Genomic DNA, 22,126 nt, shown 5'->3' with positions numbered 1-22,126 from the left:
AGTGTTTCACTGATCCGATGTTCACAAACTGCATGCCTCACTGTGCGGAAGTGGACATCAGGCTTTTTAAAACAATGCTTTCCTATTTTTGTATAACAAAATGTGACAAATAAATACATCTGAATTGAATAAATGAATTATTTATTATAGAAATAATAAATTCTTACACCAGCAATGCTGTAAGATGATCTTCAAAATGAAAAGGATTTACAATAATTCCAGTATGTGTATAGTATATAAATAGTATATAACCCCATCCAGCTATTTGTATCTGTTTTGGTGCATCCCAAAGAACACAGTCAAGTCAGTGCTTTGAGAGGGAAGAAACACTAAATAAAATAATTCAATGTAAATTCATATAATACTAGTGTACATTAAACATACAGGGAAAAAAATGGATCCTACATGGACAAATTACATTAGAACCTCCTCTTTTTTTAACAACAACACTCTCCAAACTGTAGTGCAGCCCGTCTCAAAGACACTTTAAAGACATGAAAACTTTAACAGGAAGGGTGGAGGGGGGGGGGGGGGGACATTTCCAGGATCCTTTTTTATTATTTTTTTGTACTAAAAGAGCAGATAGTCAAAGGTCAGCATCAGCAGTCCACTGGTACACTTAAAACTCTAGCCTAGTCTTGACATCATTTTGAAACAGATGAGCGACCTCATCACGAGACAGACAAGCTTGTGAGGTATCTTCCATCTCTCGTGCATGCCAACACACACTCGGGTGTAGCAGGGTTTCCACTTCTTTGCTGGATTAGATGAAAAGGAGAGCTGGAGCAAGACCCTTCTGGCTGATTTGTCAAAATAGTTTGATCTTATTAGTAGACTTCAGGTAAATTCAATACCACCAGTGTTACATCTAATTATAATCATCAGTTAATGGCCATGATGTAGAATCATGGCAATAATGACCAGTAGGTTCTATAGCTTGTGTTGGTTATTAACAATTATGCATACTCATTCATGACAGAAAACATTTGTTTGCATATTAAAGAACTCTGTAAAGATTTGATATTTTCTTTTTAACCCTTTCTTCGAAAGTTGCAAATACTCATTCGGGTAAATGACTAGAACTTTATGATGTAATTGAACCCTGTGTAAAGTAATATTTAGGCCGATAAGGTAACATTCACCCTTGTGTCCCTTTTTCCACAACATTTCCATCCAAGGGAACATAAAAATCAAGCAAATCGCATTTGGTTGACGAACCAGTCCATGACATCATGTTGAGAGGCTTTTAAACCTCAAATTCTTTTTTTCCACGTGGCTCAAAAAGTCCACAGAGATCAGAGGGCATCCTAGTAAATCCTCCTCGGTTGGTGGTCGGGGAGCGGTTGGGTTTCTGCGCGTTGTCTGTTAGTAGGAGCAGAGAATGCGTCCAGGTTCACGGCCCCGTTTCTATGGCTTGTTTCCGATATACGTGGTTATTAGTTACAGTCAGACATGTGAGAGCATAGGGGGGCTTCCTATGAGGCACTCTGCGTTATTCAAAGGATGTAGTGAGAAATCTCCCGTTTTACTAATATTAAGTATGAAGACTTACATCACTAACTACCTTTACTCTTCATTATTTTTTGGAGTGGAGGTGATGCACAGATGTGTGACGATGAACAGCTGTCTGCTTTACTGGGCAGAAACAAGTGCCCAAACATTTCCCGTTTCTCTTTTACTCCAAAGTAAAATGCTACAGCATCATTTCTAAAAGCCATATTTTTTCCATCTCAAGAACCACTGCTGCTTCGCCAGAAGAACAAAACAACCAAAGGTTAAGAGTCTCTCTCAGGTGACTGCAGCAGATTTTAGTGTGGCGAAATGAAGTGAGGGCAAAATGATTCCCCTCAAAATGGGACATAATGTAATCACCAGAGGAGCACTGCTGTGAGCCACTCCTCCTCCATGGGGGTTGAATACACATTGATTTGTCTTCCATTTATAAAAGATGAATCATGTTCAGCAGAACATTTTAAGACCCACTCAATATCAGCTCAAAGTTGCTTGGATAATGGGGTCCGAGCCTGTAAGTATATTAACAATGCATCGCTTGGGTTTTACTCGAGTGAGTCGACCAGGTGTCTTAATGGCTTGCACTGCATCTGTATTGCTTTCCAGTTTGTTTAAAATGGGAGTGTTATATCCAAGCATGACCCAGTTAAGCCTGAGAAACAGAGTTCTAGCGGCTGTATAGTCGTATTTCATCAGGTTAAATACACGACATATTGGATTATGGGCGTGGCCAAGGGAGATGCTTAAAAATTGGATTGTGCTGCAGAAACAGCATCCCCTTTGATGTGAGCCAGCGGGCTGAAGTAGAGCAGAGCTCGTTTTAAAAAGAGACAAAAAAAAAGAGAGTTCGTAGGTCCTTCATGGTTCCCCTTTTCTTGAAGTGATGCCCCTTTGACTTGACAGGCTCCAGTCCAGGTATGTCAAGCCTCTCAGGCTGCTTTACACAACCCTCCTCTGAAGATTGTCCTGATGCAACTAAGTTAGGAGAGCTCAAAGCCTGTGTTCATACTGATAGCGTAGCGCAGCTTGTCACGCAAGATGCTCTTCTTGCTGTAATTGGGCAACTTCAGTAGGTTGAAGCATGTTGATGAAGTGGGAAGTCGACCACCGGGCTCCTTCTTGCGGATTGTGAAAAAGCCCCGAAGAACACTGCCAAGGGTGTCTCCGGTGTCCTACACAGGAAACGCTCTGTTAGTACAAACACACGGATGCCTGACAACTTTTCAGCTGCATCGATTTACTTCTTCTTCTTCTTTCCCCTTACCTGATCATCTGAAACTTCCACACAACGGATGGAGAAGGGTGGTTTGAGGTAGGCAAAACCTAGAAGAGGCGGCCTAGAGCAGCTGGTAACAAACTGCCAAACACACACACACAAGAATTAAATGAGACAATGACAAACCACTCGAGGGGTAGAAATGAACAGCTTTTGGCTGTGAAAGTCAGAAAACACTTTACTTTAAGGAACATAGCCCTCTCTTCTGCGGTGAAGTCACTGGACAGGATGTCCCACAGCCAGATGATGACCCGATGGCTGCTGTGAAAACCTCCATAGTAGACCGTGTGTTTCCTGAGATTTAGCAGCAAAGACAACAACGATGAGTATTTCTGTGCAGTAACCATAGATGAGGGGAAAAGTCTAAAAAAGTGTATGTATTGAGGTGACTTCTGAATTACCAGAAAACACCTGCTAGATTAGGGACACATTTAGTGAGGAAACATGACAGCGAGTAAAGAAGAATGAAGTCTGTTACATACTTGAGGTCATCGAGATCAATCTCAGCATTGTCTCCCGCGACGAGACGCTGAACCTCGGGCGTGGAAAACATGTGTAGCCACTCGGGATTAATGATGCTGCGGAAGCCCCGGATGAAAGCTGCCGTTTGCTCCTTAATCTGCGTGTGCATCCGGAAGTGAGCCATGAGGTGGATGTAGCTGATCCTGCAGGATATGGTACCGTTTGGGTGTGCGAGTTAGATTAGCGAGTTCTATCGAGTACACAACAATAATGGATTAAATATGAATTTACATACTTGTTTTCATTGGTGACTTGCATGGTTTTCCCCCCAGGTATCAACTCATGACAGACCAGCTGTAAGGGAAGATACAAAGTAGCTTTTAATTACTGAATGACGTGTATTTAACGCCACTGCATATCTTCCACTTTGTCCGTTCTTACCTGCCCCATAACATCCTCATCATAGGATAACGACAGTCCTAGATCCCCTACATCTCCATCATAGCGCTGAAAAATGAATGAAAGATGTGAGATGGAAACGGAATAACAAATTGTCAATGTATAATTCTAGCCGACCTTGATGGAAGTCAGGTTCTTGTAAAACTCCGAGTCCAGCGAGGGCAGCTCGTCGATGGAGCTGTAGAACGTGCTGTGGTGGTGACCCAAGACTTGACTGAGGAAGAAGGAGGCAAAAGGGACGTCCACAACGATGCCCTGAGCATACAGAAGATACGGTTACGCATTCATAGAAGATGACCTAACACAGAATTCGGAGTGAGATCGACAAATTCATCAACAATTCTACCTCATATATGGCTTTCCCAAGCATCTTCCCCACAAACTCAAACAGCTGCAAATGGTTCTCGTGGATGTAAGATGTGGGTGAAGGATACAGCCTCTCATTTCCACTCGTAGTCTGTGGAACATAAATATCACATCATACAAAAATCAATGTGTGCAGCAGCAGCAGCGTGAGCTGATTAAAACCACAGGCGTTCTGTTCGCCTGACTTACCTTGAAAAGGTTGAGAGCAGGATTGAAGACCTTCTTAATGATCTCCTCTAGAAACTCTTTGAACACACCGTCTTGATCGATACCGGCCTCATCCACTCCCAGATCGTTGACAAACTTCACACGGATGACGCCTTTTATGGAATTTGCTGGTAATCTGCGGAGCTGGTCATATCCATCCTTAGGAAAGGGGAAACACCAAGTGCTATTACGGAAAAACTGACAGACATTTGTGCTCTCCTTAAAAAAACATGCATCTGTTGACTCCGTACCTCCAACATCCGTGAACGACGAATGGTAATGTGGGTGACGTGCGGTGAAGCGGAGCTCGTTTCCACCAATCCTAAACTTTCTTTCTCCTTTGTGACGATGTTCCTGAACAGCAGCACCCTCTAAAATGAGAGGGAACATAATCATACAACTGAAAAAGAAAATGACACCCTGTGTACAAAGAAAGGCTTTTAACTCACGTTTTTATGTGGAATGACATGTGGGATGTACTGCAGTAAAAGCTGGGCTCTTCTTTTGCCTTTCTCCAGCTCTTGGAACAACAGGCTTGGCTTCAGGTCCCTGAACGCAACACCACAAAGATTTAAAGGTGAGCTTTTAAACACGATAATCAAGCAGAAAGAGAAGGCCGATGTGTTGAGTTTATTAACGAATATTCAGTGTTTGTATTTACTTGCGTAGCCAGTGGTCATCAGGGGTGAATCGTCGCCTGCAGTCCCGTTCATAAAGCACCATCAACCAGCCATGAACACTGTGGAACAACTCCAGTTTCTCTCCCTTGGCATTTTCTATTAAATACAAAACAGCCTTTGGATTAAAACATTTTTTTAAATCAAGATCAGTCAAGATCAGTGAGGTCACAAACTCACCCAAGATGCCATCCCATATCATCTTGAACACAAACGTGTTCAGAAATGAAGAGATGGTGATGAGTTCCTCGATCTTGAAAGACGTTTGTTCTTCGTAGACTTCAATGTCGTCCAGAATTCTGTAACACATTAACAGTGTGCCGTAAGACGTTGCTGCTACACGGGGTGGGTTTACGCACAACGCAGTAAAAATGATTACGTGATCAGGTGCCGTGAGCAGTCACAGAAGAGCATGAGCATAGCCAGGAGCTGCTTGGACTCTTCGGTGTCATTGTTCAGACACTCCATGAAGAGTTTGAGGCCTCCCTGAGGGCCGAGCTCACAGATGAAGGCCCAAAGTTTGGGCAAAAGATCATCAAGATGTGTCAGACCTGCAAAGGATACACAATGCCAGAATCCGTCACAAACTTTCCAGGATGTTTCCAAATCACTGCATGTCTGTATGACATAAATAATGTGGGACTCCGGTACTGACCGGTGAGTATCTGGAGGCGTATCTGCGTGAGTGTAGACAGGGCCGTCTGGTAGAGCACACAGATGCTGCACACCTTCTGAACTTCAGCGGAGTCGACTCGCTTCCCTCCGACTGGTTTCAGGATGTTCCGTACAGTAGCCGACTTCTGAAATGCCCGCTTGAAGAGGTCTGAGAAAACACAGACACGACACACCGGGGATGTAAAGAACATTTACAACAGAGTGGGCTTGTCGTTAAATGTTAGAATCGCGTTGGGTTAACAACTCACTTTTCACTGGTAGGTTGTTTTGCGATGTGCTCGGCTGTGGGGGTGGGGGGGTGGGCTCCTGACTCTCCAGCTTTTTAGAGAGGACGTCACTGAAGAGGGTCCGGATGACAGAAACACCCCACAGGTACTGAAGCTGTTTAGTGACCAGCGGCATCGACTCATTCAGCCTAGAGAGAATAGGAGACAAAGTCACGTATACATATCTGACATTCTTTTCCTTTGAACAAACGAAACATACTAAAAAATCTTCTGTAGGTGTGCATGTGAGCATGCAGGTCTTCTGTCTCTCTGTGTGTCAGCCCTCTGATTGACGAGGATAAACGGTTACAAATAATGAATGGATGGGTGAATTCAAGCGAATATAAAGTACTTCACTGACCCGTAGTCTACAGTTTGGGAGAACCAGCCCAGGACAGGGTGCCAGTGGGTGAGGTTGGACTTCTTTTGAGATACATATCTCTGGCAGTAGGACAGCATGTCAGTCAGGTCCTTCACAAAATGATTGGCCTCCTCTTCAAGGACTTTCTCACTAAGGTAGCCCAAGTGAATCAGGTTGCCTATAAAACACGAGAAAGATGCAACGGCAGTCGGCAACTTAATTATCTCGATTCTCTGTGCACAACATTGCATTGATTAAGCACGTATTAATAAAATACTATACCAAGTAAGCAGAGTGTGTGGCTTCCCTCCAGACACACACAGATGTCCAAACACTGTTCTTCCCGGCTGAGAAACAGAATAAACTTACGCAGCATGTCATGCGTCTGCATGGAGGTCATACACTGTTGAAGCAGAGCAGAGGTTATAACTATAGCTCAAATTGTTACGTACAGTACAACTATGCATCAAATATGTGACGGGACATCTACCTCTGGAGTGAGCACACTGAGGTGGGAGACGACGGCAGGAACTGACATGATGTGAAGGAGGAATGATCTGAGCAGGTTTTCGGAGAAGTGAGCAGCAATGACTGGCCTGCAAAATAAAAACACAAAGTTACCTGGATATAACAGAATTTGATATATAATGTCTCCTCCACTTCATGTATTAAATTTGGAATATCATCTTCTCTTTGAATAGCTGTTACAAGCATGAAATAACCAGCTCACCTTAATGACAAAGAGAAGATAGCTGTTAGAGTTCCTTTGGAGAGAGACGGTTTAGAACGAGCCAAGCCATTGGTCAGCAAGATCTAAACAAGAAAAGTAAAGAGAACATAAAATGTGCATTTTGATTAAAATGACAGCTGGCACTCAAGAAGAAAATAGGTGTCACACTATTCATTGGATCTTTTGATGAAAGCGAAAAACTGTAATACTGAACCTGCAGTATTGAATAGAATCCCTTCTGATTTAGATGGCCCATGATATTTTCACAGATCTTCGTCAAAGCGGGTCTTAGAGCTTCTCCTACGATCATGAGGGGAGAGTGTTATGTTTTGGTTTGCAGAAAGCGTGTCCTGCAATAACAAAGCTTGACTTGGGACTCACCCTTTCCCCGGACTGTCCGCCAGGTCGAAGTGTCCGTGAAAGTCACCAGCATGCTGAGGTACAGCGTTACCAATTTATTGTCCTGAAGTATGTCAGGCTGCATGTGACGACACAAAGCGTGATTCGCACAATTAAAGCCATGTAAATGAATATCAAAACACACTTTTGCAGCGTCCGATCGAGGCCAACCTTTAAGTTTTTCAGTAGTTGACAGCAGATCCACAACACGTCTTTGATCTGTTTGAGCCAGAGAATGGTGAGGTCTTTGGAGAGAGCCAAGGAAACATACCAGACCTGAGGACCAAACGTGAGAACTGTCACTGAGACAAAATTCTAATGTAAAGAATGTATGGTATGTGGATGGTACAAGCATATATACACACACTCACTTTAGGTTCATTTTCAACCTCCATGCTGGCAAGGATTGCACGACAGAGCTTCTCGAACCGCTGTGTGATGTACAACATTAATTTAATTTGAGTCACACAGCCCAAGACAAGTGTACATTAACAGCCTAACAATCTCTCAAAAGCCTTCAAAGACATAATTGTGAAAGTGTACTGACTCATACTATGTGGGCACTGGGATTGTTGGCTGTTATTAACGTATTGGACTAAACAGCACAACTGTCACTCACCATCTTATCCTCTTGGCGATACACGAATAGTAATTTCCTAGTAATTTTGAAAATTGAAAGTGCATTTCTTTTCGATGACCCAGTTTCCGAAGCTTGGAAATAGTCATCGACATCTTTCCTGTAGAGACACAGACAGAGTCGAATGTTACATGAACACAAGGAAACCAATTACTTATTATACTAATGATGTTCATGGCAAACAGACTGAATTCAAAGCTCTTCAAATCACTCGTGACTGGCAAATCAGCAAACAATAAGAATGGAGACTACCGTAATTGCTTCTGGAGTCTGCAGCGACAGAGAAATCTCCTGACCAGGGCTTGGATGTGGGTTGCTGATTTCTCCTTGTCCTTCTGTCCTTTTCTTTCCTCCCTGGCCTGCCTTGCTTTGTCCAGGAACTCGGACTTGGAGCTTTGAGTTACACTAAACATGGTGCACCCTGGGAAATAACAATTATAACTGTGCTTGTAACAATTACATTTTGACAGTGGTTTCAGGGCACACATGCGCTTTTTACGAATATTGTGACTGTGATGTTTACAGCATTCCGCACATCATAACATTGTGAGGGAAGAGTTACCTGCGATTTTTCCTCAAATGAAGCTTTCTGTCTGGCCTTTGGGGCTCAGCTGGCGCTATACCTCCTCGGTCATCTGGTTGCTCTGAGACCCGAAGCGGGAGGAAAGCCGAGCGAAAGATGAAGACTAACTTGCCATCTCTGGAGCGGCGGGCGACACGGGGAAGATGGAGCTGGGATAGTTAGCACACAGGGCTAGTTCACCGCTGCTCGACCCGATACTCTCTCCGGGAGAATCTTCCCACGCTCATTTAGCGATATTTGTCATCGTCGCGGGGTTAGGTTTGATCCTGTATCAATGACAGCCTTAAAAACACGGTGTACATATTATTTCGAAATGTAAACAATGCGAGGAGACCCTTACGTTGACTGCAGCCATTAATCCCCTGTGTCGCATTAAATGCGTCCGGGTAGCGTTTGTCTAGATGTATAACTCGTCATAGTAAAGTATTTGTTGAAAGAAGCTCTCGGATATGGCAAACCATCTTTGTTCGTGATGTATCAATAACTACTTTGAGATTCTGCGGGTGGATAAAGGCTTCGTCCAGTCCTTTGGGTAGGTGGCGGCGGGGGGGAGGAGGGGACTGTTATAAATGTTACTCCTTCAACAGCGGAAATGTGGATACTAATGTAATTTAAGCTATGTTCTTCAACATGTTAATTAAAAGTAGTAGGACAGAAGTGGACTGAAATAAGGTGTTACGTTGTTACATGTGTCTCATTTTACCTCACCTTGAACTCTTTTGCAAAATAATGTTAACTGTCCCTTTAAACGGACACGGGGAACATTTACGTCATTTAAAAACTGCGCAGTGTTGGACCGGAAGGAAATGGTTGTTAGCTGACTGACGTTAGCAAGCTACACTTATAAAGTCTGCTGCGGGTTCTATGGTAAATATTCTTATGATCAATCAAAAGCCATTTACGAACCCGCTACTGACGTTATGTAGAGGACGGGTTTTAATAGTCAGTATCATAATGTGTATATTTTTGATGGATTCGTTATATTATTGGTAACTTTATTCATGCTAACACGCTAGTTAGCTTAGCGGTAATGGGTAAAATCAAATTAACGTTACTACTGGATTTATGAAAGCGGTTCGGTGTTTTACCCTACACAGAGGGGGGAGCTATAAACAGTCATTCAGACGTAATAACACTTTTTATTGGCACACGTTTGTTATTTCTTTATGAGGAGCAACATGTTCCTTCATCACAATGAACACGGTCAGTCTCATACACTGGCCTACTGATATTATTGTGTGTCTTGTTTTAAGATGAAAACTATACTTGTGACCTGGTTTAAAATAATTACATCTTTAGTAGCAACAAATGGGCTTGGGGATGCCATAGATTGGTTATGGCAGTCAGGAATATTGACTAATGTATTGCTTATTTGCTCTAAAAATAATAGCTGTATACATTAACAAACATCTGTGTGTTAATAATCTGATTCCACTCAGTGCCCTACACCAAGCTAATCCAGTGACACACCAGCCCTGATCCAGGTGTCACTATATTTTACCCTTTTCTGTCTCAGGAAGAGATGTCAGGAGAGAGTGTGGTGAGCTCGGCAGTGCCAGCAGCTACAACCCGTACTACGTCCTTCAAGGGCTCCAGCCCCAGCTCTAAATATGTGAAGTTAAACGTGGGTGGGGCACTGTACTACACTACAATGCAGACACTAACCAAACAGGACACGATGCTCAAAGCCATGTTCAGTGGCAGGATGGAGGTCCTCACAGACAGTGAAGGTGAGCTGTTGGGGAATATGTTGATATCATGCTGGCTGTGATCTGTTACTAATGCTTCACCGTTTCATATCAATAGGTTGGATCTTGATTGATCGCTGTGGGAAACATTTTGGAACAATCCTTAACTATCTTAGAGACGGGGCAGTGCCACTTCCAGACAGCCGACGGGAAACTGAGGAACTGCTCGCTGAGGCCAAGTATTACCTTGTCCAAGGCCTAGCTGATGAATGCACAGCTGCCTTGCAGGTACCGCCACCACAGAGGGCTGTCAGTTACACAGGGCAATATATTAGATATAATATTACAATTATCTATCATCAGAATTTCTTGTTAAATCAACTTCACGGAATAATTACAGTGTGTGGAAATTCCTTAGCATTCCACCTAAAAAGTAGTTTAAATTGAGTTTTAATAAAGGTTTAAATTCATTGGATATCAGAACATTCTAGCTCCCACTATTTAATAATGAATAGATCTATTTTCGTGTCAGTTTTCTTACGACATTCTACAGATCCCCATTTTTATGTTTGTATTGTTGTTTTATAACTAATTTGAGGATCATCAAACAAAATTTGTCTGGAAATAATTTCAAACCAATCTGCTTAAACAGTCTTAAGAACACTGACCTTTTGTTGTTTTTTGGGTTTTGGTTGCACATCCTTCATCCCTGTTGCTACTCTGTACCACCAGGTGGCATCTTTCCTCTAATTATATACTATATGTTCCAGTTTTGCAGGTGAAACTTTTTTAATGGACATTTTTTTTTCTTTTTTCCCAGAACAAAGAATCTTATGAACCCCTTTGTAAAGTGCCTCTGATGACATCATCTAAGGAAGAGCAGAAGCTTATTGCAACCTCAAACAAGGTAGGTTATGTTGTTTTATTACATACATGCTCAATTTCTAATGTTTAGTATCAAGATAAATTGTCAGTTAGACAATATTTTTCTTTAAAAATACAAAATTCTGTGTCTTCACAGCCTACTGTCAAACTGCTGTATAACCGATCCAACAACAAGTATTCCTATACCAGGTGAGTCCTCTTCAACTGATAGCAGGAGCTAGCATGTCTAATTGAAGAAGAAACGTTGTGTGGTGAAATGACTGTCCTGTAACACCTTTTCCCCCTCCAGCAATTCTGATGACAACATGCTGAAAAATATTGAGCTGTTCGATAAGCTGTCATTGCGGTTCAATGGTCGGGTTCTCTTCATCAAAGATGTGATCGGGGATGAGATCTGCTGTTGGTCATTTTATGGCCAAGGCCGTAAGATTGCTGAAGTGTGCTGCACCTCCATTGTTTATGCCACAGAAAAGAAGCAGACAAAGGTAAGTGTGGATTTGTAATATGCCCACCAAAGATTTATTTAGAGTTACAGTATGTTGTCTAAATATGTCTCTAATCTCTACTTCTCTGCTAGGTGGAGTTCCCTGAGGCACGAATCTATGAGGAGACCCTCAACATCCTCCTGTATGAGTCCCATGATGGGAGGGGTCCCGACAACGCCCTGCTTGAGGCCACAGGGGGCGCTGCAGGACGATCCCATCATCTGGATGAGGACGATGAGCGAGACCGAATCGAGCGAGTTCGTCGGATTCATATCAAACGACCCGACGACCGCACGCACCACCACCAGTGACCTTTCTCCTTCGACCTGTTAGCCTGTGTCACTGACCCTGGACAGCCTTTGCACCACGCTTGTGCCTTGCATCACCCAGCGCCTTTCTGTCTCACTTCCACTCTTGTTTTACCAGCTTTTTTCTCCAGGAGACTACGATGAAATGTGCTTCATACAACGGTGTGTAGTGGTGAAGTGATTTTGTGTTTGCTTGTCATATCTATTGTGTGGTTTGACAGGCTATAGTGTTTTGTTCCGTTTGTTAGTCGTCATTACTTCTATCACTGTTTTCTGCGAGTGTGCAGGAGCCCAAGTGTTAGCATTCAGCACTGCAGGTGATCACAGTGTGAAAACAACACGTGTTCGGTCCAACAAGAATGATCTCGTGTAAGCAGCTAAAGATTAATGTACATAATATTTGTTCCACTTTACTATGGTTCTGATGTCTGCTGTAAGGTCATCAGTGGATTAATCGGTTGTTGTACACAATGGGCCCACACGGGGGCACTATTTTACTCTTAGAAGGCGTTACCAAAGGCTATTTTGTAGCCTGCGATTGATAGCAATTAAACATTTTTAAATTGTATTAATTTTAATGAACTTCAGATATCACAGGTGGGTGCAACATTTCACTGGAGTGCTTCTGCCATATTTAGTTTTAACATTTATGCAATTTCCCTTCACTCCACTAAATGATCATTATTCCTTTTCAGTGGAGGGAACTTGATCTGTGACCTGAGGTGTTAAATGTACTGGGGCGATTGAATGATGGATGCCGAAGTTGAAGTGAATGACTGTAACCAGAGATCTTCCTGGCAGGAAGGGAGTCCTGTCTACAAGCTTTTAACAGGGGGAGAAATTAGAGCTGTCCTTCATCACCACATTCATCGGAGAATGTACCGTTTGCACACAATAGGTTAGTTAGTTGAAATATGTCTAACAATCACAGTACTTGTAGGTCTGTTGTACAGAAGTGAACATATATGTATGTTTTATATTTATACATACTTTATCACAAATAAATTTCTACAAACTTCATTTGTTCTGTTTTTTAATTAGCATATCCCCATTATTGGTGAACAAACAAGAGTATTGTGTTTTGAGAATCAGGATTGCATTTTATTAGTAATGCGTTTTTGCATAACTTCTGTAAGTATAAATGATTTACAGTCTTTGCTTTGAATTTAGGGCTCAGAACGGCAGAGACAATGCTCTCTAAAACACAGAATGATGTTAAAACTTAATGTTCTTTGGTGGAAATCAAAATGCATCATTGACTAATATGTACAGGTGAGAAAGGTGTTGCTGTTAAACAGCAAGCCCATCCAGGGTTTCTAAAATGCTTCTGGTCAAGACATGTTGATCTCCCCTCGGGGGTCTCCCGATGAAAAATGCAGGTGCTTCTTGTGTGTCGTCTCAGCCCAACACTCATTACCGTGTCCTCGCCCGGGTGGCGACCTGCAGTGACAACAGCTTGGTTCATGTTGTATGTTTTTGACTGCAGGTTTGCTTTAAAGTATAGCATAGTGAACACTTTATTAGAACATCAATCATCATCTCACCACCATGAGGTGTCCGTTCTTGGCCTTGTAAACCATGGCTTCCTGTCCGCTGGTGAAGTCCACCGCACTTTCTTTACCAGCCTGGATTTCGATCTTGATGCTGAGAGTCGAGGCACCGGTGTTACATTGTTAGCAGCACATATTACATCCAACCTCTTTGATTCCTTCTTAAAACACAGACTCACCTGCCGTTTACCACTTTGATTGCATTCTGTTTGTTAGCGATGACACTCACTTTGGTCAAAAACTCAAATAAGTGGTCGCACTGCATTACAAGATCCCCCTGAAATAATCACAAAATAACACAGTCAGACAAATCACACCTGGATTTAAAATTTTCATTTTGTATGTGGATTTACGAAACTTTGACCTGAAAAATCTTCGATTATTTTGTGAGGAATTTCAATAAATCGGTAGAGTAAAGCTTCTTCAACACAAAAACTTTTACTACCATATCTGATCATCTGCATTTACACCAAAATAAAACTTTCCCTTTGCCATATTAATGGCCCAAGCTCAACTATCTCCGGCATGTTATGTATCCACATACCTTCTGTTTAGGGTCCTCACATGTTATGTGGAACACAACAATGCTATCGGTCAAGTTGCTGATCGAAATACCTGTAATGAGTAAACGACACCTTTAGTACACATGAAGGCATAATGGTGAAATATATACGGTCACATGGCTCTGACCTTTGAGAGAGGTGAACAGCACTCTCTGCTTGACCTTGGCTTCCTCGACCACATAGGCAGCTGTCTGGGTGAGGATGAGCTGCCGCGGCCTCGGTTTGAAGCCGTTCCGATCATATTTAATCACCGGGACGCTGTACTGTACAGAAATACACAATACATCATGAGTTGTGTTGGATGTGAGGCTGTTTGTCCTCCGCATGTGTGAGATATTTTATTACCTTAATGTGCTCGTTGCGAATCATCTGGAGAACCCTAACGTGTATGTCTTGTTCACCTAGAGATATTAAATTATGTTAAAATGAATGAAAAAAGGCATTATGTGAATGTATCTGCTACTTACTGATTCTGGTGTCCACAAAAGGCTGAGCGACACTCTGTGGATAGCTTTCCTTTTTGCCTTTGAACATGGAGCTGGCGAGAAGCTTCAGTTGAAACTGGAGGGCCAAAAATATAAAAATATGAGTTGATCGCTACAGATAATATGATGATATAATGTGTTTACATGAGCGTTACCTGAGCTTTCTTCTGGGGTGTGGTTCCTCTCACATACTTCCGCACCATGAGACGGTAGTGAAGCTTACGCAGTATCTCAGATGTCTGATAAGAACAAAAACATGCACAGAGTCAAGATGAATGCTAGACTGGAGTGTAATCGGTTTCACAATGGAGCCGATTCATCTCTGTACCTCGGACAGCACAGCCGGTGGAGTCTGCCAGGTGGTTTTATCCAACACTGTCTTTGGCAGGTTGCCTTTGAGCCTGTTCAAGTAATTTTGTCTCACAAAGGCCAAGTACTCAGAGTTATCCGTGGTTTTTGCTTGTCCTCTCGTCATGTAACCCTTGATAAATCTAAAAGTGATTGTAAAATATTGCGTGAGTGAAAATGTGACAGTGGACTTGAGGATCTGTGTCGTCTTCTTTCTTACTTCTTGATGACTTTTACAGCCCAGGCTCTCTTCTCTCTCTCCTTCCTGGCCTGCACGCCCCTCCAGCACGTTTCAATCTTAGTGGCTGAGGATAATAAAAATATATATTTCATATATAAGGGTCTGTAAATTGCCTTTAATCACATTATTACAACATCATGACATACATTGTGACATTTACCAGCTTCTTTCTGTTTTTTGAATTCCCCCTTTGCTTTGTATCCCTTGTATTTGGCCTGGAGCCTGGTTGCTGCAAAAAAGAGCATAAAGTTAAATCACTGTTAAAACCAGTAACGACTGAATATTAATCACACTGGATTTGCACTAACCTAGTTCATGTTTACATTTCTCATACGCGTCCTCCGTAGCATAAAGTGTCCTCGGATGACGGATGAATATTTTGGTACTAAAACAAAATGAAAAATCATGTTTTTGGTGACTCCTTGAAGTGTGTTTGACCCGTTTTATTGAGGGAATGTCGTCCTCACCGTCCCATTTTGTACTCATTTGGCAAGTAGCCCAGATGTTGAACCAGCACTTCCACTCCATCAGCAGGCATTCCTCTCCAGTGAGGCCAGGTGGCGGGGCACAGGGGTTTATATCTGCAGAATGCAGCCACAACACACGCATCATGTTTTAAATGCACTGGAGAATACCTACTTAAACTCAGGGTTTACATTTTAAATGAATCAAGCAAAGGTCCAACCTCTGTGGTCCTTCATACCTCTTTAAGAAGACCTCAAATTTGCGTCTGTATGCAAAACCAGCTCGCCGGACCCTGAGGTGCTCCATCAGACCCAGGTACTTCACCTGGTGCCTGATCAGTGCTTCGTCAAATTGACCTGTTTGTGTGGGAGAGAGATGAGTCAAACATCTTAACAACAGTGTTCCATGTACCTTCTATGAATCTAAGTACCTGGCTGTTTGGACTCGTTGGATTTGAGACAGCGTATGTACCAGGCCTCCTTAGCCATGAGGATCTCTGTCAGCTTCAGCAGGCTGCTCTTAAACTGGGTCGCCACCTACAGACACAACATGAGGGTCATAATCCCCAACACTTCATCTGTCACATACATATGGCTTAATGAGACTGCCATTGAAGGAGGGGGGGGGGGGGAAGTATTGCTTTTGTCTCAGTGGTCACTGTATCTAGACCAGGAGGTCTCAACCTGGGGGTCGGGACCCCCAAGGAGGCTGCAAGATCACTTCTGGGGGTCGCCAGATGGTTGTGGAAAATTCAAAATGAATGAAATAAAAAATACTTTTTCCCCCCTTTTTTAACATTATATCATCTGTACCAATGAAATAATTCTCCTCAGATGATTTTTTTATTGAGAGTATTTTTGAGCATCAAAATCAAATGACTGACGGGGAATTTCTGGCAGTTCAGGGGGAGAAAAGAAGTCACAGAATGCATCAAAAATCCAAAGTGCCTCAAGAACAACAACACAATCACAAACAACAAATTATCTATTTACTTTCCTTAATTAGAGCAATAACACTGGGTGCCAATGTTGAGACCACCAACATGATTATTCTGGGGGTCACGACTCGAAAATGTTAAGAACCACTTATCTAGACCACTTTATTTTTTTATTTTACCTTTTAAAATGTTTCCTTTTACAAAATGTACCACATATGTCCTGTATAGGCTACAAACCTTCAGTACATGTGTTATATGTGAATAGTAAATTGTTAATGGGATAATGGGTGCTAACTTATGTGGAGGTGGAGTTGTCATTTTTTTATGTCTGGATGTATTTATCTTGAAATGTTGCATCAATAAAATAACACTGAAAGGATGCGGAGGGTCAAACACGGCGGGCCCTCACTGTTTCTGGTCTTCGCCGGCTGCCTGCATCCATGGCGGTGAAGCTCTCTCTGACGATGGCGTTCTTCGACTGACAAATGAGCTATGAGAAGTTGGGATAACACACAATAGATTATAACGCGCCAATTTACAGTAATTTGTGATACTTAATCATCGTTTGCCAGCCTCTTATTATTCACAGCAGTGAAGACCAGTTAATTAGACTTTTCCCCATAGCCAAACACAGGTGTTACTAATTAGTCTGCTAATTGCTGCATTTAATAACTGCTGGACCGGAGCCCTCGTTAATGTGATGAGGTTCACCTGGGCAGTCTCTGCTGCGGCATGATATTAACATATCTAGTGTGAAAAAGTGCTATGACTGATTTATTTGGGAATAATAAATACATAACAGTGCACTAAAAATGTCAACAAATGTATTGGAAACCAAGTTTGTTGATAAAACCCTACATAATGACACTCCTTGCCTCACATATTATTAAAAGTTAATTTAAAGACTTACATCTTTTATGTTTTTATATAATAGGTCATTGTTTTTGTCCAGGAAACCTAAAATGTCACACACAAAAAAAGAAGCTTTTAGTCAGTTAAAAAAAAAAAAAAAAAAAAGGTTTAGATGTTTGAGTAACAGAGCCTGACAGTGTGGTTTCTTTTACCCACAACGCAGTAGGTGACCTCCCCGGCATAATGCAAGAGACGGAAATCTCCCCTCTCCAGAGTCTTACGTGTCATTTTGTCGGCCAGTTTGTGCCTGCAGTCAAAGAGGTGGAGAGAGACAGAGGGATGAAGAGCGAGAGGCTTTACAGACCAATCCTAATCCTTCGTCTCTATCGGCTCACTGTCGGCTCACTCACAAGAGACCAGTCAGCACCACGCTTGATGAATGGAGTTACACTTGAGGAGAAGCTTCCAATTACACATTATGGTTTGGATGGAGTTTGTATTTAATGAAATGTTGAAAATCAAATGTGCCACTCTGAAACACCGATCGAGTAAACCTCCTGGTGACACGTATCCTGTAGGTGTGTTGTGCTTCAGGTTAGGGTTCAACTCACGTCACAAAGTGAGGGTGATTTGCCATCTTTTCTTCCAGTCTCTCCAGGAAGGTGAGATCTGTGGCGTCTCCCGGCCTGAGACACTCCTCATCCTGCAGAGTTATACGTCAGCTTCAGTGTCGTTCAATTAACCGTTTTTATTCCACTAAATACACACCAGTATTGATATGATCCCTCTGTGTTTCTCCTCCACCAGGTCACAGATGATCTTGTTGTTGAAGAATTGAACTGACTCCCACTGGAGGGAAAAATCATAAAGACACCAGTCAGTGTGACTCTATTATTCATAGTCATTGATTCATCATCCCTCCCAGTTTTACCTCGATGTCTTCTGCTTCGTATTCTTCCTGCTCAGACTTGAGCGTCAACTGGATGAAAAGCTGCTGCAGCTTCTCGTTGCAATAGTTGATACAAAACTGCTCAAAACTGAGGGTCAAGACAAACAGGTCAATCACAGAATCAATCATAAATCTGCAGTTATAAACAGCGTTTAAGATTTATGCTTACCTGTTCACATAGAAAACCTCAAATCCATATATGTCCAAAAGCCCTATCACATTCTTCCTTAAGTTGTCCTGGCAAAAAAAAAAAAAAAAGGTATAGTCAGCAAATACTCATCCTTAGTGTCTTGGACTCACTCTGCTATTCACCTGGTTCTCCATGGACTCGTTGATCCTGTTGACCAGCCAGGTGAAGGTCTGTCCATAGATGGCTTTGGCCAAGGCATCTCTGGCATAGATGGCATGATCGACTGTGAACGGGCTGAGGACCTTTACAGCGAGATGAAATAATAACATTTTAAACACTACAAAGACAACATTATCAGAAGTAAAACTAAAGCACATTTTAACACGCGCGCACCTGATCTTTATTGGCTTCTATCTTCCTGTAAGTGAGTCCCTCTTGGAGACTGTGAGCATCGACTCCGAGGAGCTGAAGAGCAAAATACATTCAATTAGTTTATTCTTTGACTTCTTTGTAATAATCCTGGATCTCTAAAGACTGTTTATTTCTGTGCTCTTACATTCGAGACCCAGCGCAGGTCTGCGTTGTTGCCGTTGATGACGGCGTGGCCTTTACTGTCAGACTCAAACTGAACATTACCCAAGTGGAGCACGCTCGCAACGCTCCCAAACAAGTGCTGCACACAAGTAAAAGCTGTGACTCAATGCAAAACAAGTGGTTTAAATGATTTAAATCAACATTCGACTTACATTAGTGTTGATCTCATCAATGTTGATGATTTGAAGTGCATTTTTGACTGTTTTCCAGTCATTTCTGTCATTAATGGAGGACACAATGGCACACTCTCCCTGAAAGAAAGCATCACATTGTCAAAGTGTGTGATTGTCTTAATTCAATCAGGGTCACTGAGTTATCCGTACTTGGGTTAGATAGTTGTAATGTTGGCAGTCTCTCTCCAGGCCCAGCCGGTGAAGTAGGTCCTCCTCTCCTCCCTCCACTAGCTGGTAGAAGATGTGGAAGTTTCTCTCCCCGTGATTCTGATGCACCACTCTCGACTTCTCCAGCAGGTAGTTCAGGATATGGCCTCCGACAGCATCCCCCTATGGGCATCATGATCCGAAAGACAGCAGCTCTACAACTTGCAGAGAAAACACAGCCTATGGTCCAGTGGACAGATTTTAAAAATCCTCTTAGGATGAAAAATATCTTCCTCTTGAAAGCTGTTTTCCAGTATCTTGAAAGAATGTTAACTTTCTTTGATGTGAAACGTTTTTCCATCCTTGAGCTCTAAAAATAAGACCAACGTGTTTCAGCTTGTGACCTTCATCAGGGTCAGGCTCTGGATGACCCTGATGAAGGTCACAAATCAAAAAGCATTCGTCTTACAACAAAATTGCTCGAAATACTTTAAATTAAAGGACTCCTCATACATTTCCTGGTGTGTTCTGTCTTAATTCAGATGTATTTATTGAAAGTGCTTCAGGGAATCTGTCCCTTATTTCTTACCTGGCTGTCAAACTGAATGTCCATATACTTCCCAAATCGACTTGAGTTGTCATTTTTCAATGTTTTGGCATTGCCGAAAGCCTGTGGGGGAAACACCATGCCATACAGAATAATAGTGTTAGAACCACCTGTTTGATATGCCATTACAACGCTTCATATCACAAGTGAGCACCAGACCTCGAGGACAGGGTTGGACATGAGCATTTTGTCCCTGACGGTGTTTAGCAGAGTGGTGCTCGGACAGCTGACAGCGTAATACTGCAGGATCTTCTTGGAGGCCTCCGTCTTCCCCGCTCCACTCTCTCCAGAGATGAGGATGAAGTGATTGTTAAACTCTGTCAGCATGGTGTGGTAGGCGTTGTCCGCCAAGGCGTAGCTGTGGTGGATGCAGAGCAATCAGAATCAGACGCAAACACAGGCATTTGCAAATATTTATGGTTTTCATACTCACATGTGTGGTGGAAGCTCAAAAAAGTTGACCCCCATGTAGAGGTCCATCTGTTTGCTATTGTAGATGTCCAGTTCTTTGTAGGGATTAACAGACACTAGCAGTGTGCCGATGTAGGTCTAAAAAAGGAGTTTCAATTACATCAATTGTTTAGATGCACATGCATTTGCAGGATTTTTATAAGTTCCTTCCAAGACTCACATAGATGAGATCTTTGCTGAAGCGTTTCTTGAGGTTGCTGAGGAAGGCCGCTTCAGTGGTTTCATCCAGGAGGACAAAATCCTGGATTCCAACCCGGTCCCTGGCTGTCAGGGCGCCCTCCATGTCCAGCTGACCCTGCAACAATTGTATCAACCAGGTCAGAGCGGTGGGAATAACTAGTCCAAATTCCTGGTGTTTAGCATGATGAGACGGGGATCTCACTTATCTAACAGCTTAGTCTCTGTATCAGTTAAATGAACTCTTTAGACGAAACAAACTCTGCCAAAGTAACAGCAACAAGTGTCACACATTTTACATGCAAAACAATGACATTCAAATTTCTCAGCCATGTATTTTGACAAATGTGGCTGGATGAATACATGTTTGTATAAATGGCTCTGTGGGGGGGGGACGGAGCTGAGAAAAGCACAAGAAAAAAGCACAAACATGGACCCCGTTAGTTCTATTGAAATAAGAGGTCTGGAGGTCCTACGTGTCTTTGAAGCAAAGCTCTGTGATTGTGCAGACGAACAGACAGAAGCTAATGATCGCTACACAGCACACAGGGACCTTGGCTGGCGGCCCGCCGTTCACTAGAGCCGACACACCAACCAAACACAGCGCACTGTGCAAATGGTCTCGGGGAGCCCCAAACAGCGGCACATTTAAGAGGCATAGTGGGAAAAATTCCACCAATCTGTTTTGCATTCTCAGCACCAACACTTAGACCAAAGGTTTTCACAGCTTTTGTTGGTTTTGTATTTTCTCTCTCTCTCCTTTGGAAGCAGAAGTCCTTTGATTCTCAACTCTCTCTGTAAAAACATTAAAAAAGATAATCCATTGGATCTAATTGACACAAAGCCCTCCGCCCCCCCACCCCTTCTACCCCTGCCTCTATCCTCCGCCTATGGCCCTCATTTCTTCTGAGAAAGGCCAAGTGTTTTTGTCCTGTAAATACCACGGAGCAGAGACAAAAAAGACGTCTTTAAAATGCAGTCTACAATCCATTACACATATTCCCCCTGCATATCCATTCAGTAATTATTCATTAGAAAACATTTAACGTCACAGTGAATTTCACACTAGGCAGTCGAAACACAAAAGAGGAGATTTGGCCTATTTTGGGGTGAGGAGTTGGGGAGGGGTTGGCTGTACAGAGGAAGGGGGGAAGGCGAAGGAGGGGGCAGGAGGGGAGCAGTATTTGTCTGATCTGAGAACCTCTGAAACGGGGCCGTCTTGAGACAACAGGACAGACTAAATAGTGCAGTAACGGTCTGTGCCCTGCTGCTTGCTGTGACACTCATTTAGTGTGCCCCGAGGGCGAACAATAGAGGCTTGTTCTTAGCAATCCTGTGCTGTAATTTGGACTTCATTACTTTGCTCACACAGGGCCCCATGGAAGGATAGAGGAGGCTAGTCAGATGAGAGTGGTTTTTTTCCACCTGTCAGCCCCCGCACCCCCAATGCTCTCACCCCTC

The 22,126-nt window shown here is 42.7% G+C and overlaps 3 protein-coding genes across 4 annotated transcripts; 1 reads left to right on the top strand and 2 right to left on the bottom strand.

Annotated features, from left to right (window-relative positions):
* Positions 1-124: 124 nt before the first annotated feature.
* On the bottom strand, positions 125-9,112 carry ube3b (ubiquitin protein ligase E3B). Its single transcript, XM_084023902.1, has 27 exons — positions 8,590-9,112; positions 8,280-8,448; positions 8,010-8,127; positions 7,762-7,821; positions 7,562-7,666; positions 7,373-7,469; positions 7,206-7,291; positions 6,992-7,074; positions 6,752-6,857; positions 6,544-6,664; positions 6,262-6,439; positions 5,883-6,049; positions 5,615-5,782; positions 5,339-5,510; positions 5,140-5,258; positions 4,944-5,058; positions 4,732-4,831; positions 4,534-4,653; positions 4,265-4,441; positions 4,056-4,166; positions 3,827-3,964; positions 3,692-3,757; positions 3,546-3,604; positions 3,271-3,453; positions 2,971-3,082; positions 2,777-2,869; positions 125-2,684 (listed from the first exon to the last, which is right to left on the bottom strand). The coding sequence occupies exons 2-27, from the start codon at positions 8,438-8,440 to the stop codon at positions 2,493-2,495; spliced, it is 3,207 nt and encodes a 1,068-aa protein (XP_083880028.1). The 5' UTR covers positions 8,441-8,448; positions 8,590-9,112; the 3' UTR covers positions 125-2,492.
* A 254-nt stretch (positions 9,113-9,366) lies between these two features.
* On the top strand, positions 9,367-12,996 carry kctd10 (potassium channel tetramerization domain containing 10). Of its 2 annotated transcripts, none has more exons than XM_084023931.1 (7): positions 9,367-9,477; positions 10,127-10,340; positions 10,417-10,586; positions 11,119-11,205; positions 11,320-11,372; positions 11,473-11,668; positions 11,761-12,996. In XM_084023931.1, the coding sequence occupies exons 1-7, from the start codon at positions 9,475-9,477 to the stop codon at positions 11,977-11,979; spliced, it is 942 nt and encodes a 313-aa protein (XP_083880057.1). In that variant the 5' UTR covers positions 9,367-9,474; the 3' UTR covers positions 11,980-12,996. The 2 variants fall into 2 exon arrangements, with proteins under 2 accessions (XP_083880057.1, XP_083880058.1); XM_084023932.1 differs by having other exon boundaries at positions 9,389-9,477; positions 10,131-10,340.
* A 96-nt stretch (positions 12,997-13,092) lies between these two features.
* myo1ha (myosin IHa) lies at positions 13,093-20,797 on the bottom strand. Its single transcript, XM_084023903.1, has 31 exons — positions 20,649-20,797; positions 20,451-20,566; positions 20,177-20,375; positions 20,000-20,080; positions 19,414-19,593; positions 19,243-19,341; positions 19,053-19,169; positions 18,890-18,961; positions 18,679-18,798; positions 18,536-18,603; positions 18,349-18,454; positions 18,186-18,266; positions 18,029-18,120; positions 17,630-17,724; positions 17,476-17,522; positions 16,975-17,055; positions 16,059-16,164; positions 15,867-15,984; positions 15,631-15,744; positions 15,472-15,548; positions 15,324-15,392; positions 15,143-15,227; positions 14,903-15,065; positions 14,730-14,813; positions 14,557-14,650; positions 14,435-14,490; positions 14,217-14,352; positions 14,071-14,141; positions 13,706-13,803; positions 13,521-13,620; positions 13,093-13,416 (listed from the first exon to the last, which is right to left on the bottom strand). Exons 1-31 carry the CDS (start codon positions 20,769-20,771, stop codon positions 13,390-13,392), a joined length of 3,075 nt encoding a protein of 1,024 aa, XP_083880029.1. The 5' UTR covers positions 20,772-20,797; the 3' UTR covers positions 13,093-13,389.
* Between the last annotated feature and the right edge of the window lie 1,329 nt (positions 20,798-22,126).

This window comes from Eutrigla gurnardus (assembly GCF_963514095.1).
Source record: "Eutrigla gurnardus genome assembly, chromosome: 13".
Taxonomy (NCBI): Eukaryota; Metazoa; Chordata; class Actinopteri; order Perciformes; family Triglidae; genus Eutrigla; species Eutrigla gurnardus.
This window is presented reverse-complemented; position numbering and strand designations above follow the sequence as displayed.

Bases quoted from the DNA above. Each gene is read 5' to 3' on its own strand.
- kctd10 (XM_084023931.1), top strand. The intron at 11,206-11,319 runs GTAGGTTATGTT...GTGTCTTCACAG, and splicing joins TTATTGCAACCTCAAACAAG to CCTACTGTCAAACTGCTGTA. The intron at 11,373-11,472 runs GTGAGTCCTCTT...TTCCCCCTCCAG, and splicing joins AACAAGTATTCCTATACCAG to CAATTCTGATGACAACATGC.
- myo1ha (XM_084023903.1), bottom strand. From the start codon at position 20,771: ATGGAGGGCGCCCTGACAGCCAGGGACCGGGTTGGAATCCAGGATTTT. The intron at 16,165-16,974 runs GTGAGGGCCCGC...TTGTGTCTGTAG, and splicing joins GCCGGCGAAGACCAGAAACA to GTGGCGACCCAGTTTAAGAG. The intron at 13,417-13,520 runs GTGAGATGATGA...TTGTCACTGCAG, and splicing joins AGAACGGACACCTCATGGTG to GTCGCCACCCGGGCGAGGAC.
- ube3b (XM_084023902.1), bottom strand. From the start codon at position 8,440: ATGTTTAGTGTAACTCAAAGCTCCAAGTCCGAGTTCCTGGACAAAGCA. The intron at 4,167-4,264 runs GTAAGTCAGGCG...TATGTTCCACAG, and splicing joins CTGCTCTCAACCTTTTCAAG to ACTACGAGTGGAAATGAGAG. The intron at 3,758-3,826 runs GTCGGCTAGAAT...TTCATTTTTCAG, and splicing joins AGAACCTGACTTCCATCAAG to CGCTATGATGGAGATGTAGG.